This window comes from Manis javanica, chromosome X (assembly GCF_040802235.1).
Source record: "Manis javanica isolate MJ-LG chromosome X, MJ_LKY, whole genome shotgun sequence".
Lineage (NCBI taxonomy): Eukaryota > Metazoa > Chordata > Mammalia > Pholidota > Manidae > Manis > Manis javanica.
In genome coordinates this window covers 14004043-14021773 of record NC_133174.1, presented here as the reverse complement: position 1 = coordinate 14021773, position 17731 = coordinate 14004043, and the positions used below count along the sequence as shown (strand labels likewise).

The 17731-nt window shown below is 32.8% G+C and overlaps 1 protein-coding gene across 4 annotated transcripts in view; it reads left to right on the top strand.

The window, feature by feature from the left end:
* Nucleotides 1-17731, top strand: part of RPS6KA3 (ribosomal protein S6 kinase A3) — a 123858-nt gene that overhangs the window by 56029 nt on the left and 50098 nt on the right. For all 4 annotated transcript variants that reach the window (XM_037020465.2, XM_073227929.1, XM_037020462.2 and 1 more), the window contains 7 exons: nucleotides 3946-4027; nucleotides 11139-11219; nucleotides 12586-12665; nucleotides 13255-13361; nucleotides 16280-16317; nucleotides 16523-16665; nucleotides 16844-16914. In XM_037020465.2, the coding sequence (XP_036876360.1) occupies nucleotides 3946-4027; nucleotides 11139-11219; nucleotides 12586-12665; nucleotides 13255-13361; nucleotides 16280-16317; nucleotides 16523-16665; nucleotides 16844-16914 (602 nt within the window). The remainder of the gene's footprint in view (nucleotides 1-3945; nucleotides 4028-11138; nucleotides 11220-12585; nucleotides 12666-13254; nucleotides 13362-16279; nucleotides 16318-16522; nucleotides 16666-16843; nucleotides 16915-17731) is intronic.

Here is a 17731-nt window from a genome sequence, read left to right as displayed (position 1 = left end):
ATGAATACAAAGGTTGCATTCTATTCATCAGTATCTGTGTTTGTTCTTAATATCAAAAATATTTCCTGAAACCACTAACCAAAATTGCTCCAGAAGATGCAACATCTTTATCATTTTTCCTCAGATGTTCCTTGTCCCCCTGCTGCACACTTCAAGAGTACTTCCTGTACTCCATTTTGAGAAGTACTGCATTATAATTACTACTACTTGATCTATCTGGTCTATTTCTGAGCAAGAGGAAAATTCCAAGATTACATTCAACTTTTATATTGCAGTGCTTCCTTAACCACCTTTCTGGGAGAAACATTTGAAAAATCATGCTTTGCAAGCTTCAAAACACCAGTTTAGCTCTCTTCTGTATTTTAATGAGACTATGTAGCAATTCTTGGCTAGCATAGGTAATTTGTTAAAGCTGTTAACCTCTTTCAAGCCCAAAGTGATGTTTTAAATCCAAATACAGATTAAGTAGGCAGCAGAGCATAATCGTTGCAAGTTTGGGCTCTAGGTCATCAAGACTTGAATTTTATTTTTTTCACCCTGCTTACTTGCTATGTGTGCTTGAGCAAGTTACTTAACCTCTTGGAGCCCCATTTTTTTCTAATAGCCAGTCATTAAATATTGAAATTCCCTCAGGTTCCATCCTAAACTGCCTTCTCCTCACTCTATAACCCCTACCAATTATTTTCTCTATGCCCACTATCTTAATTATAACCCACACACAGCTGAAGTAACAGATCTATATCTGCAATCTAGATCACGCCTCCAAGCTCTGAACTCTATGTACAGCTGCATATTTTTTTCTCTTCACACGTCTCAAAGGCAGTTTAAACTCAACACGTCTAAGACCAAACTCATTATTTTCCCTTAAACCCAAGCCTGTCCTTTTTCATTTTTATATCTATGAATGGCTTCCAGTTAAGCAAACCAGAAACATGGGAGGCATTCTTGACATATCGTTCTAGTCCCCACCTTTCCCTCTCCCACACCCCCACCAGTCTGATCTGTCAGCAACCTCTGCTGATTTAGTAAAGACTTCTCAAATGATGCCTAACCTCTCCTCAGCTGCCATTCCGTAAATGTGCCACCACCATTTCATTTCTCCCTGGTCTATTGAAGGAGGCTCCAATTTGGGGCTTCCCAAATTTATTCTTGCCTCCAGCCATTATTTACATGACATCCAACACTAGCTAATCTTATACTCCACCCCCTTAACCCTTCAGTAGGCTCTCTTTACTTTTAGGGTAAAGGCAAATTCTTCAGATGGCTGAGGAGTCCCTAGCTACCTCAGCATCACTTTATATGGTTTTTACTGCCTGTGTTTTGGCTACATTTGCCTTCTTTTTCAGTCCTTAAGAACCCGGCTCCATCCTTTGCACATGGTGCTTCCTCTGCCTTAAACATTCTGCCCCACTCCCACCCCTTCCTCATCTGGTTAAGCTCCTCTCATGTTTGTGATCTGAAAGAAGTCTTCCCTGCCATCCTACTAGGTTATATTCCTCTATTTTGCCCTCTCAGAACATTATATACCTCATCTTTACAGTACTACCATAATGGCAGTTTTTTATTTGTATAATTGTTTATTGTAGTCTCCTCCACTAGACTGTATGTTCCATGAGTGCAGGGGCCACACCTCATACAGTGTCTCAGCATTGAACTGGTAGCACAGTACGTAGCATATAATTCTAGGAAGAATTAATGAGTAAAATAATAGTCCTGACTTCATAGAGTAGTAGTGAGAATTGAATGATATAAGGCCAAGTACATAATATCTGCTGTGAAATTGTATTGTCATGCAAGTAGATGGATTTTTCTACATTAGATTTTCAGGGAATTCAGTATAAGTTTCTGGGAGTTAGCATACATCTACCTTTATTTCTTTAAAAGTAACTTAAATACCTTACTATACATAGCAAACATTAAAAATAGGGCGTCTCCTTTCTTAGTCATCCTAAAAAGCCAGTCTAATCCAAGGAAACAGGAATGACCTGTCAGCTTAGAATAGCTTCACATGGGGGAGTTTGAAAGGTCAGAAATGCGCTGGTGAGGGAAGAGCCCATGGCATTTGGGACTGCTGCTGCTGTTATACTTGACTGGTGACTGGCCAGAGGGGAGAGATTAAGAGTGCCCTGAGCAGGAGGACAGAACTAGGTAGCTAGCCTGGTTCTTGTCCCAGTACCTCCACTATGACACTAGGCAAATGAACTGCTTTAAGCCCTAGCTTGAGCAGCTATAAATAAGCATTGCTTAGTAGGCCTGCCTCCCCAAATTACCGTGATGATGTATTATAAATGCGTGTGAAGGTCTTCTGCAAACTGAGAAGTGTTAAGAAGATACTTTTAAAGAAGGATGAAGAAAGTTTGGAATCCACAAGAATTTTTCTTGTAGAATGGCACAAAGAAGCTTGACTAGGGAATCTTAAGAATGAATAAATATCAGATAAATCCTAATCATCTCCACCTAATTACAATTTATTTCTGTTAAAAAATATTATCTCTACCTTTAACATTTGAACATTATTCTACCTCAGAAACCACCCTGATTAAGAATGCTTTTCTCTCCCTAGGTTGGCTCACTGCTTACTGGCTGAAAGGAACTAAAGGGTGGGGCATGGTGAAGGGGAATGAGAGGCAGTGATGTGGGGAGAGGAACACACCCTACATCGGGGTGTCTGTGCAAGTTGTGGTGCTCTTCACTTAACTTGAGGTCATTGTCCATTGCCTTTGGCACAATGTCTCAAAGTGAGAAACTCTGCCTTGCCCCTGGAATCCGTTGAATGAATCATTTTTTTATTTTGTGCTAATAGCCTGCCATGCTAATGCAGATAATTAAGAGCTGACCCTAAAGTTTTGAATGTAATTCTTGAAGGTAATAACATCTCTTCTTCCTACCCATGGCAGCTCAATAACACTGCGAGGAGAATGGGTAGGACAAAAAAGAGTTCAAGTTCAGGTCCATTTAGTAAAGGTTTAAAGGTTTAATGGAAAAGATCATGAAACTAATGGTCAAAATGAGTAGAAGGGATTTGTTGATAGTTTTGTATTAGCAATGTTACAGGATGACAATTATTTAGAGCAGGGTTTATTTTGTGTAAATTCCACTTTATACTTTGAAAGTAGCTAAAAATAATTTGGAAAATCAAGCTGCTCAATAACATGTGAAAACTATTCTTCATATTTAGATATATGTGGTAATTTGATTTTTTAAGTTAATTTTAACATTTTTTTATTTTTTATTTCTTTTGGTATCATTAATATACAATTACATGAGCAACATTATGGTTACTAGACTCCCCTCGTGAAGTCCCCACCACATACCCCATTACAGTCACTGTCCATCAGTGTAGTAAGATACTATAGAATCACTACGATAATTTGATTTTTAAAAGGTGGGGAGGTGGAATTCTGACTTAAGTCACATTAAATTTTTGTAAATAAGCTTCTTTAGAGTAAGTGTTTTAAACTGCTCTGCTCAACAGAAAGAAATTTATGTGTAATTTTCTTATATAGAAAAGACCAATCATCAATGAATAATTGTATCAACAGAAAAGTGTGTTTAAAGGGAAGTTCTGTATAACAGCTTTTATGGAATCAGAAAAATTTTTGTTTTATGAAAACCAGAGCAGCCCCTACCTGCCTTAAACTTTCAACATGTTCGACTTTTATCTAATTGCTATATTGTTTAAAGATTTTTTTTCTGTCTTATGTGACATGCTTTTTTTTTTCTGGAATTGGCAAACAACAAAAAGAAAGAAAAAAATATATTCACTTATAAGTATTGACACCCCAAGTTATAACCATTGTTTACTACTCACATTTATAATTACTACATTTTTAAGGAAAATAGTTGATGTACAATGTATCAGACTCTTTAATAATAAACTGTTGTAGAGTAGGGGTGTTGTTTTAACAATGGTATAGTGACTTATTTTCTCTTATTTAAATACAGGTTTTCTTAGTCAAAAAAATCTCAGGCTCTGATGCTAGACAGCTTTATGCCATGAAAGTATTGAAGAAGGCCACACTGAAAGGTAAGTGCTGTTACTATTTGTAATGTTCGTGTAGTATAAACAAACTGAAAGGTCTCAATAGATCTCATGTAACTCCTAGGCCAGTTACTTATATTCTGAATCTATTCCTGTTACCCTCTATAAATTTAGACTTTATTTTAGTGACTTTTTCCTACTGGGCTAGGAATCATATGATTAGTGACACAAGGAGTTGCCATATTGTAAAAGAAGAGGTATTATAAATTCATCTCAGGCTTATGTAAGTATTAATATAATTTTTAGGTTTTGAAAACTTAGTGATTTATTGGATGCAAAATAGCTTTTATTCTAAGGACTTTATCATATTAATATCTGGTCTGCAAGTAAGCTTTTATTCTAAGCCTCTGATTTTGAAAAATCTAATGTAGGATTTGGCTCTTATAGGTAAACAGCCATTTAGAAGAAATTGTACATAGATTTTTAAAATACTTAAAGCTTCCTTTTATTTAGTAATATCAGTTATTTTACTACAAAACCTCTGGTTGTTTTTATGTAATGATTCCTAACGTCATTTTTTCCACTTCAGTTTACCTGTAATTTCTAAACTTTTAAAATGTTCTGGAAATATTTGTGATGATCATTTATTTTTCTGATGTTATTCTTCCCAATTGGTCACACATCCTGGATATTACCATCATTTCAAGAAATTTCACCTGCCTCTAAAAACACTCTCCTTTACTTCTGTTCTTTTACTCCCGTCCTGAATGGATTTTCTCTCCTCTCTAGTCTCTACTACTAGATACTTGATTCTTACGAGGACCAGGGAATTAAATTTATATCCTCAGAACCCTGTTTTATATCATTGCTTTTATAATTTTCTTTTTATGAAACTTAGAGAGTTGATTCACAAAAACAACAAAAGTAGTTTTCAGGTATTTAACAGGATTTGTGTTATGATAATGTATGTAAAGGGAACTTTGAAATTCTGAGAAACCTAAAGATACCAGGAAAGGATATAAATGACCAATCCCTCTCATAGAAAGCTACTGTTGTTAAGAATCTCAGTATTTCTTAGCCATCCAATTAGCTCTGTATCCTCAAGATTCCACTTGCACTTTCCTTGAAATATTCAAAATTTCATTTGAAAAACATATACCTCAAAGCGTATTCTAAAAAAGAAGAAAAATGAGAAAGGAAGAAGCTCTACCGGGCTTCAGGCTTATTTAAGTCAGTAATAATTCAGTGTGTTAATGGGGGGAATAATTCAGGCATACAAATCAGTGGAACAAAACAGTACAAAAGAATATATTAAACTGTAAGATATTTTTAACAAAAATGTGAGTACTTGCTGTGCTGTATGACAAAGGTATACAGAACAATGAGAGATTAAATAATGATTTCATAAATTTTGTTTGAAATACTCCTGAGTAACCTGGAAAAAGTTAGAGTCCTCTCTTAAACCCTATACCATAATAAACAACAATCTAACTGAATTTTACAACTCAACACATAAGGGAAAATTGTGAAGAGATACTGAGCAAATTACAAATTACTAACAAATGGAAAATACAAAAATCATAGCCTTTTATACAATAAAAAATAGTGTAAATAGGAAGTCAGGAAATTATTAGCCCCAAGTATTACAAAATACTAATATAAGGAATTGGTCAAAGGGCTCCTACTCGCCAAATCTAGGACATTTTGAACACTGCAGTAATTAATGGTAGTGATAGATTATAACCCACCGAATAAGATAAAAACCCATGAGTTAATTCCATTAATTAATTAATGAGGACCAAGGGAAAGCTCTTCCCTATAGAATTCCAACAAATAAATGTGAAAGAAATGATTAAGGAGTTCTGAGAAATAGCATTATAACCACCACCCAGAGGATTTCAGAAAAAATTTTATGCAAGGGGATAAAATAAATAATCTTTGGGAAAATGTTCCATTTTGCTAATAAAGAAATGCATATCAAATACTGAGTTTTCATTTCATATGATGGCAAAATAAATTAGAAAGCTGTTTTGCAATAGGTACAAAGAGCCATTATTGCTACTAAATTAAATTGTGGAAATCCCAAAGAAGTTCATGCACTTGAAAATTACCATTGCAACATTATTTACAAAATCAAAAATTTTTAGAAATCATATAAATATAAAAAAATAGAGGAATGTTTAGAAAATTATGGTATGGTATGCTATTTCATAGAATATTATTTAATGAAATATTTCAAATAAAATCACAAAAAATGAACTTAATGAAACATGTAAGTGAACAATTATAATGAATTTGGCTACCACAAATATGTAAAATTATATAGATATAAGCTATGGAAGAGAACACAGAAAAGTGAAAATATTTGACATTAGATTGTAGGCTGCTGGATAATACCTAATGTGTTCTTAAATTTAATTTTTATTTTTATCAAAGTAATATGTGTATGGAGTCATATAAAATATCAATGCTTTACCCCACCCTCCTCTCTATCCCAACTCTTGACCCCCAGAGACAATGGCTTTTTTGTTTCTTTAGCTGCTGCTTATGCCATTTACCTCCACATTCAGTACTCTTACCTTGCAATTCTTTGATTATTTTCATTTGGAGACATAATCTATTGACTTCCTAAGGTGGGGGATTAAGTCTTTAGTTCTCTTATACTACCACCCACACACAATTTCCCTTTTCATGTCCTCACAGTAATGTTTTCATTATTACAGCTTCATAAAAATTATTCTGAGCTAAGCTAAATAGTGTACTGGAGTCACATTTCCCTCACATCTTTGCTATATTAAATATCTCCTTTCCTAAATTCTTAACCTTTTTCTCAGTTTTGGTGGAACATGTCTTCTAGTAGGTGACTCAGAAAAAATGAATGGATGGTAAATTTTTTGTGACCTTGCATGTCTAAAAGTACCTTTGTTCTACCCCCTCACTTAATTTATAATTTGGCTGGACATAAACTTCTACGTCAGAAAGAATTTTTCCTCAGATACTGAAGGCATTGTTTCTATTGTCTTCCAGTATCCTGTGTTGCAATTATGAAGTTTATTACCATTCTGATTCCCAGTCCTTTGTATGTAAACTGCTTTTTGTCTTCGGAAGTCTTTAGGATTAGTCTATTCTTTGTCTCTGGTGTTCTGAAATTTGTATAGTGGTATTTCTTTAGTTTGGGTTTTTTTAATTAATCATGCCAGACATGGTGTGGTCTCTTTGAATCTAGAAACTCATTTCTTCAGTTTTGGGAAAGCATTTTATCATTTCTTCCCATTTTGTAAGTACAGCTCTTTGGATACGTTGGACCTCCTGGATCATTCATGAATTTTTATTTTTCTCCCTCCCACTTTACATTTTCTAGGAAATCGTATCAACTATATTCCAACCCTTCTTTTGATCATTTTTGTTTCTAGCATTATCAAAATCATTTTCCTAGATTTTCCTTGTTTTCTGTCCCATTTTTTGAATCCTGTTATTACAGAAAAGTATTAAACATTTAAAGAAAGAAACAGAAGAATACAGAGAAGTCGTATATGCCCTTCTCTGTGCTTACCCCTTTCTTAACTCATGATCAGTCTGTATCTGCGTTTTCCTGCTTCCCCTCTTTGGGTATTTTGAAGGAAATCCTAGATACTGTATAATTTCTAACATAAGTATTTTAATATTTATCTCTAAATGATAAAGACTTTTAAATAATACAACTGTCATTATACCTATAAAACTTACTATACAAATATTCCATCAGTGTTCAAATTTCTAGTTGTTTCTGTTGTTAAAATTCATTTTTCTTTTTGCAGTTTGTTTGAATTGGGATCCATATAGCGTCTATATTTTGCATTTAGTTGGTATCTCTTTAAGTCTTTTAATCTAGGACCTCAATCTCTAGTTCTTTTTTATTTTGTAGTTAAATTTGTTGAAGACACTGGTTCCTTCCCCTTTATACCTCTTAAAGCTTCTCGGTTTCACAGTTGCCATGTGTTCATTGTTCTCTTGGTGGATATAAATTACAAAGCTGATTTTTGTTTTATTTTATTATTTATATTGTCTCTGTTTCCCATTATTCCTTTTTTTTCTGTTTACTTCAGTAGCTGTTTTTCATGTTTAGAGCCTTTCTTCAAAATGTCTGGGGATCCTTTGCTATCTTTTCCTTGTTTAACAATGAGATACTAAAAAAACTAATCACAAAGGATTCTATGGTAAGAATTTGCTTATTTCTCACTGGCTTCTTTCCCTTAGGCTTAGATTTTAGCTTTCTCCAATTTGCTGTGTGAGTTACCACTTACTCATCTTTTGCTATTGCTTCTTCTCCTATTCTTTGTCCTTGTGAGTTTATGCATAATTTTTCCATTATTGTAATTTCAGTGGGTTTTTGGAAAACAATACAAAGTAAAGCATCCATGTTTAACCAGAAGTCTCTTTCCATTTTAAAGTTCCTATTAATACAACAAATGGGGTCAAATAGAAATCAATAGCATTAGGTTGAATTTACAGGAACTTTTGTCCTAATACAGTAAGTAGTCTATGGACCTAAAAGGTTTTGTAAGCCATTGCTTAAAACAGTTTCTTAACACATAATCCTAGAAACAAACAGCATTTCTTCTTGTTCACTCATGTCCAAGCCAAGGAGGGTTTAAAAGCTAGTAACTACTGTGTAAGAAAAATTATTTCAGAGGAATGTAGTTGCTTTCCCAACATGCATCAGTATTAACAAATTCTATTTTAAGGTTTAGAGTTTAACCAATATAAAACATGCCTTCTTCTGAACCAGTATATCCTAATCAAAATACCTGATGTAAGATAATTTATATTCATCACTCTGTCTTTACTGAAGTAAAAGAAACTAAGCTAGAATTAATACACAGTCCTAGCTCAGACAAAATGAAGGAATTCTTTAGTAAATGAATGTCACTGCTCATTTTCAACTAAATGAGGTCTCACCAGTGTTATGTATAAGGAAACCATCACACAAGAGAATCAGAAGAGAAAGAAAATCATCTTGTTCTAGCCTTTCATTTTATAGAAAAGAAAGCAGGAAGTCCCTGAGCAGTGAAAGGATTTGACCAAGGTAACTCATCTAGCTGTTAACATGGCCACTAAAAACTAAAGCTGTTGACTCTCAAATAATTGTTCTTTTCATTGTGATAGAATAACAGAAGATGGATATACTGATGGATATTTTTGCTGCTTACTGAGCAGAGAAGTGATTTTTAAATGATAAGCTTTATAAGCTTTGTATAATTATTGAAAGAGGTAATAATTTGGAATCCAGCTTCAAGGTAATAAGAACCTAACCCAAGATTGTGTGGGTAGCAGTGGAAAAAGGGTAGATTTGAGTTAGACTGGAACAGGATTATCAACAGGCCTAGGTGATGAACCTCATTCACATAAATAATAGAAAGGGCCTGTTGAATATAAGACACCAGAGTTGTAGTGATAGGACAAGATAGTGAAATCAGAGATTTATACTGAATTTGATACACCAGCTGGAGAAGTCATTTAAACACATAGCTGGATAGACATCAGGAGCAATCAATTCCTATTCTTGGTTTGCCTGTTTTCAGTCATTGACACCAAAACCTCCTAGTTGTGGGTAGAAAGCTGGTAGAGTGGGAAACATAAGATTTTTTTTTTTTTTTGCTTCTTTATTTTTCCCAGGGATCTTATTTCTGCCTTTTAAATGTCTGTGGTCACGTTTAATTGAAAAGAAAACCAACTCCTCTTCCTCTTTGTCCCCACCTCCCCCAACAAAAGACTCTTTTCCATTCTTTCTGTTTAATCTTTGCCACAACCATTTAGTCACTCTGGCTTGAAAAATAAGAGTCATTTATGATTTATCCTTATTATACAACAGAAAAATATTTAAACTTCAATGAATAACCATTTTCACCTCTTATATCCATTGAGTTACCAACACAAGAGTACTTATCAGAATGTATTCTAATCATTTATTTACTTGTCTGTCATCCCTACCAGATTGTGATCTTCTTGAAAATTATTTTATTTGTGCTTATGTCTCTCAGTGCCTGGCTCATAGAATTTGCTCAGAAAATTTTTGGTTGGTAAAAGAGAGCTTTGCTTATGGGTCATATGTAAATATGTACTGGCATTCCACATTGCCAAGAATCTGGATCCTCTGTACTTTATACCTCCCAAGTTGCCACACTGATTTGGTTCCTTCTTGTTTGTCATGCATGCCTCCGTGTCCTTGCTTGCACTGGTCCTCAATATCTGGACTTCTCTTCTCTAGGTCCAATCCTGCCCACCCATCTAAATTCCACTCTCAAAGTCCCTAGCTTCACCTCTTCCTTCTAGCCTTCCTAAGCAAGTAAAACTAATCTTTCCCTTCTCTGAATCCCTATACTTTTATTGCTGGTAGTAAATCATTTCATCCCTTCATCATATTCATAGTGTTAAACCTACCATTTAATTGAATATTTCTTATATGCCAGGCTCTGAGATATCCAAATCTTACCTCAAATGGTCACACAGCCCCCAAAGGTACCATGGTGTTATCCCCATTTTATAGATGAGAAGTAACTGAGGCTTAGAGAGTTTAAATAAGTAATTTGCTCAAGATTACACACATCTGAATCCCCATCTTTCTAGCTCCAAAAAACCTTTGTTTTCAGCTGCACCACAGGTATCTCCTCTCCCTCTTCTCTCCCTCAAAATAGACCTTTTTGGGTATTTCCATTCTTCATCATGTTTGCCACATTTTATAGGTGCTTAATGAATGTTGAATTGAATTGGTAGGGTCGGTAGGGGTACTGAAATTCTAGTTTTTGTGTGTTTTAATATCTCATTGGGAAGCCTTGTTTTTAAAAAGTTGCTCTTTTTTGGCCATTTTTCATAATTTTGATTAAAATACTTGTAAATTTGATGATGAAGCCAAAATCTAATATGCTGTCTTTTTTTAATTAAAGCACAGATTTTATCAATATATACAATTTCAACTGGTTATATAATTTAATAAAAACATAGTTCTTAACTTTGGAAATCAGAGTTATAAATTGTTTTATTTATATGTATAAAAATGTGAATTCACTTTTTACACATATAAGAAAAATTTTATTTAAAGTAGACACCTAAGAGATTTTGCTTTAAAAATTGTCTCTGAAAGCTATTGCAATGTAGCCATATGTGCAATATTTTATAGTTCGAGACCGTGTTCGGACAAAAATGGAGCGTGATATCTTGGTAGAAGTTAACCATCCTTTTATTGTCAAGTTGCATTATGGTAAGTTATGAACCACTTCTCACCTCATCCCCCATTCCCTGAATGCATTCAAGTATACTAATGTATATAAATATTTATTTGCATATATTTATATGTGTTCAACAGATACACAGAAGTAAAGTCATGGAAATTAAGCCACTACTTCTTAGACAAACTTCAGAAGCTTTTATTGTGCTTAGCTTGTGTTTCTTTTAAACATTACAATTTCTGATTGGTAGCCATAGGAACAGGTAGTAATAATCATTTTTTTTAGTATATAGTAGATAATAATAATGTATCAACATTTTATAGTCCATACATGTTAGCCCAGCTTAAAAGCAAGAAAGATCCCTAATGTCAGTGCCCTGAAACTTTTACCACCTTTCCTTTCCCCAAAGGCATATTTGCTTTTTCTCAGTGGGTAAAGATATAGTGATTCTTATTATATGTAATTAAAGCTAACAAGCCCACATTTTTTTCTCTAGTTAGTGACATGGTTCTTCTATTTTGCTTCATGGTTAATTAAGTCTTTTCCTGTTGGGAATTTTTCTTCTTGGTCACATATTTTAGAACTATTGTATTCCTGAGAGACTATTGCCTGAATAAAATCTAACAAATGTTCTAGTGGTTCTATAATAAGAAAGATTGCATTTAACATTTCCACATGGAAACTAAGAGAAATCAGTAATTATCTTCTAAATAAAAATCTATTTATTGCAGCATTATTTATAATAGCCAAGATGTGGAAGCAACCTAAGTGTCCATCAATAGATGAATGGATGAAGAAGATATGGTACATATGCACAGTGGAATGTTACTCAGCCATTAAAAAGAATGAAATTTGCCATTCATGACAACATGAATGGACCTAGAGGGTATTATGCTGAGTAAGTCAGACAGAGAAAGCCAAATACCATATGATTTCACATATATGTGGAATCTAGTAAACAAGACAAACCAGAAATATACTCATCAATACAGAGAACAAACTGGCGGTTGCCGTAGGGAAAGGGGATGGGAAGGTGGGTGGAGTAGGTGAAGGGGATAAAGGAGTAGGAACTTCCATTATAAAACAAGTAAGTCACAGGGATAAAAAGTGTAGCAAAAGGAATATAGTCAGTAATATTGTGATAACTTTGGTAACTACCCTTATCATGGTGAACATTTCATAGTGTATATAATTGTCAAATCACTATGTTGTACACCTGAAACTAAAATAGTATTATATGTCAACTACTCTTCAATCTAAAAAATTTTTAAGTTTATATCTATGATATAACCATTAATTTTCTTAAAAATAAAATTCCTTTGTGAATGACTTGACCTAATGTAGCCTAAAAAAATAAACTATGGTGCATTAAATGGAAATTTTCATTTCTTCATTCAGCTTTTCAGACTGAAGGGAAGTTGTATCTTATTTTGGATTTTCTCAGGGGAGGAGATTTGTTTACACGCTTATCCAAAGAGGTATGTAATTAATCTCTTATTTTAATATATGAATCCTATTTCAACTAAACCTTTGCTAAATTTCAATATTACACTTATCATATTTTCTCTAGTGGCACAAGAATCTTACATTGAAGAACCAGAGCCGAAGATTCCTTTTCCTACTTTTTGCATGTTTTCAAAGTAGAACTTTAACTGATAGACTGTCTGGTTTTTGTCCTGATTCTTTCAGTTACAGTTTTTCAAAAGCAGTAATACAGCAACAAGATATCCTTAAACAATTATTAGTAGAAATTCAGTGTGCATTTTAAAGATAACTTTTCATTTCTAAGATGTTACTGTGGTGTGGCAACAATGATATAATCTGGATATAGTTATTACTTAACAAAATGCAAAACTATTTCCTCCAAAGTGCTTATTTAGCACTTACTAAGTGATTAGTTGACTGATTTCAATCATTTTTGCAAATTGCTTTCGTAAGTAAATTGTGGGTAAAACTACAGGTAATTAGCACATTTATAATTTGTTGAATATTTAAACTCTAGGATAGAACTTTAAATAAAAATCACAAACAAAAAAGAAAATAAAGACAAAAATTATTTTATTTTAGGTGATGTTCACAGAAGAAGATGTCAAATTCTACTTGGCTGAACTTGCACTTGCTTTAGACCATCTACATAGCCTGGGAATAATCTATAGAGACTTAAAACCAGAAAAGTAAGAAATCATGCTACTAAGTTGAATACAATATAATATAATTACTTAGGAGGTAATAAAAAGTAAAATCACTTCAAAGAACTACCACAAGCATTGCATTAGAGTGCCTGTGCTTCACATTTCAGCTAATACTATGAATTCTCATGCTTTTAAGTATCTATTAATTGAAATCTCTGTTAATGTTGTCTTGCTTTCATTTGCATTCTTTGACTTTTAATGAGGTTGAAATCTATGTTCATATGTTTACCAGCAATTTGTATTTTTGTGTGATTTTTTTCTGTTCATGGCCTTTGCTCATTTTTCTTTTGAAATGTTATTTTTTCCCATTGATTTTTAAAAGACCTTTACATATCAAGAAATTAACCATTTGACATATATTGCAAATATATTTTTGTAGTTCATCTTTCGATTTTAACTTTATCTTAGCCTACACAAGTATTGATTCTCAGTCAGATCTACCAACTTTTCTTTTGTGATTTCTTCCATGATTTTTATTTTTAGAAAGGCTTTTCCAAACCTAGAATCAGATATTTATTGTCTAATTTCATGATCTTAATTTACTTTTAACTCCATTTAGAAATTTTTTTGGTATGTGGGATGGCATAGAGCTAATGCTTTCCTCCAAATACCATTTATTGAAAATTTTCTTATCCACAATTTCAAATTTGAAGTGGGAGTTGAGCAAATTTCCCATTGCTCTTATAATAGCAGTTATCAAGACGTTAATATTATTTAATTGTACACACTCCTGCGTTTTAATTTGTCATTGTTTATTATTTACCACTTTGAGTGAGAAAGGCTTTTTTTCCTTTTTTGAGAATATAAACAAAAGCCTTGCTCTATCTAGAATTTCTTAAATCAGCTTGGAATGTAACTGACATACTATACAATTCATCCATTTAAAGTGTACAATTCAGTGGTTTATAGTCTATTGTGCAACCATCACCTCTATCAAGAATTTAGATGTTACTTACATAAAATGTTACATGCACAATTTAAATTATATATTGCAACAGGAAACAGAAAATGCCCCTTTGGAATTTTGTTAAGTGATCATTTAGAAATTGTTAATACTTTCACATTTTACATTTTTTTCATATATTTTGTTTTTGGGTGAGTTTCATATGGTTCTGCTTTTATTCCCAGATAATTACTGACTTTTTCTCATCATTTTCCCAATTTCTAACTATTGTGACATAAAATATAATTCCTTATGGGAAAAATATTCAACCATGTAATCCTTTGAAGAAAATATTTGCTAGAAATGTAAGATTAAACACTCATAATAAAAATATGTGTTAGTGTTTTATATCATTTAATTGCATGTATTGTAGCCCATTATATCAGCATTGGTCATAAAATTATATGTAATTATATATAAATATATAATTGACCTCTGACAGGTCAAATAAGATCAAATGTAGATAGGACTGTAAGGAAACTTTGCATATTGAGAGTAATGCAATTGGCTTTTTCTTTCAGAGATTAAAGGATGGACTTGATTATCTTAAAAGAATGCATTTGCTATAGAAGATATAAAATGCCCTTGTAGCCATGTTTTCTTTTTTTCCTCTCAAAATTACCAAGAATGATTTGAGGTTTATTTTGTTTTTAGAACTGTCTTTCATGTATTTATCAGGTAGAAGGAAGGATGATTTCCACCATACCTAATAATTCCCTTTATATTCTCTAAATGTGTTAGCTTCATAATCAAGCATAATCAAGATTAGCATTTTTTCAAAGCAAGTCCTTTGTTATGAAAGAGACTTGAAAAATATGTCCCTTCTGAATTACCCTCAGTGGAAAACTTTATTGTAACCATAGTTAAATTGTTAACAGAGAAAAGCTGGTAGGATTTTGATACAGTGAAATTGTATTTTAACAAAATTTGGCTTGCACATTTTTATACTTACATTAAAAGTCATGAAATGCCTATATTATGGAATAGCCTTGACTATAAGTAAAACAGTCTATTATTTGGCCTTTCAGGTCAGTGTACTAAAATACCTACCTGTCCAGAAGTATAATTATTTGCTTAGAGCTTAGTACTTAACCCTTTCTATAGCTCCTTAATTAATGACATTAACCTCTCAAGTATTTGCTAAAGCCAGAAACCTGTGTCTTGTCCCTTTGTTCTTCTCTATCATGATTTTCCCTCTAAACTGTTTTATAAAATTGTGGAACTGATTATCTCTACCCTCTGTGCATGTAAACCTTTTATGGTGTACAGTACCCTTGAGAAGAGGCCCCAACTATTTAGAATGCCTTATTGGCCCTTAGTAGACTGGCCACAGTCATTCAACATACATTTCTTATTTGTCTGTCTCTGGCAGGCAGTAAGCCAAAAGACGAATAAAGTCTAGGAGCCCACAATTTACTGAGAAAGATGGAAAACACTAAAGAATATATACAGTGAAGGGATGGGTCAGTGAAAACAAGGAGTTGTGAGGAAGGTGTGTTGAGAAGAGAATTGGATAGGTCATGTCAGAAAAAAAGCTAGGAAAGAATGATTGAGTCACCTGCCTTAAAAATGACCAAAAGAATGACAACTCTAATGCATTTGACTTAAATATGTGGATCTTCTCTATGTCTGTTGGGCAAGCACTAACGATTTTAGTTAGGCCACCTCTGCAGAAAGGCATTAAGGAGCAACTTAGAAGAGTATAGGTTATGGTTCTTTTCCTAATAGTTTTCAAGTGCTCCCTGGCTCATTTAACACAAGTTTATAAGGCTTTGCCTTTGAAGGTTGTTACATATGTGTCAAAAAAATTTTTTTTCCTTCTTTACCTTTGTCTTCTCACAGTCTACAGCAGTATTTTAGAATGATTGGGTGATCTGATTAACAAAGTAATTTCAGTTTTAGCTTTTATAGCTCTCTATTTAGTGGTTTGAAAAGATTTTCTGACTTTTTCTTTCAGCATACTTCTTGATGAGGAAGGTCACATCAAGTTAACAGGTAAGAATCCTCAGTTTATTAAAATATTCTCTCCTATATAATTTCCTTTAAGATTTATCAGGGTACAAATATTGAGTAACATAATTGTGTCAAAAAGTTGGGTTAGAATTTTTTCAATAATTAATGTAAATATTGGAACTCAGTTTAAACTTTACATATGCAAATTATTACACGGTATTTATGAATTTGATATTTATTTTGGCAGATTTTGGCCTAAGTAAAGAATCTATTGACCATGAAAAGAAGGCATATTCTTTTTGTGGAACTGTGGAATATATGGCTCCAGAAGTAGTTAATCGTCGAGGTCATACTCAGAGTGCAGACTGGTGGTCTTTTGGTGTGTTAATGGTAAGGTTTGAGATGTTTTTTCGAGACATTCAATAATGAATCTAGTAGAAACATACAGCACTTGTTTTATTATGTAGCAAATTAGAAGATTTGTAACTAAGATGATGCTTTTTTACCTTTTGGCATTGAAATTTTATACTTATTGACTAATACCTCTGGTAATTTTACCTTTTTGTAGTTTGAGATGCTCACTGGTACACTACCTTTCCAGGGAAAAGATCGAAAAGAAACAATGACTATGATTCTTAAGTAAGTATTCCCTAGTGGATATATTTTGATGGGATTTAAAAATAAATACTTCAAACTAAAAAGTGAGATTTTAGAATGTTGGGTACAGTGTAAACAATAACTAAGAAATTCATTAATATGACACCAATATTATATGGTTTAAATTTGAGCACACCTCTTAGATTTAGAGTACTCATGTTATCCTCACATTAATGGTGAAATATTGAATGCTTCATCTGAGATTTGGAGTATGACAAGGATACCCGTTATTCTACTTCTGTTCGCTGTGTCCTGGATGTACTAACAACTATAGTAATGGAAGCTAAAGAAGAAAGGTGTAAGGTTTAAAAAGAAGAAATAAAATTATCATTATTTAGATAACATGATTGTGTCCATAGAAAATCCAAATCTTCATATAAATTGTTGAAATTAATAAGAATTTAGCAAAGTTGCTAATAAAAGATCAATAAATAAAATTATTTCATATCTGTATACTAATAGAAAATGGAATTTTTAAAGAAGATAACTTTATAAGAGTATAAAAAATACCAGATACCTATGGATAAGTGTAGCAAAAGTTATGCATGAACTCTATGCAAAAAATAAGAAAAATTTATTTAAAGAAATTTAAAAGACCAAAAACCTTGGAAAGTTCTACCATATTCACATTATGACAGACCCAATATTGTAAAGATGTGGATTCTATAGATCAGTGTTATCCAATAGAAATATAATGTGGACAACATATGTAATTTTAAATTCTTTAGTAAGAACATTAAAAATTAAAAAGAAATAATTGAAATTAATTTTAATATATTTTATTTAAGCCAGCATATCC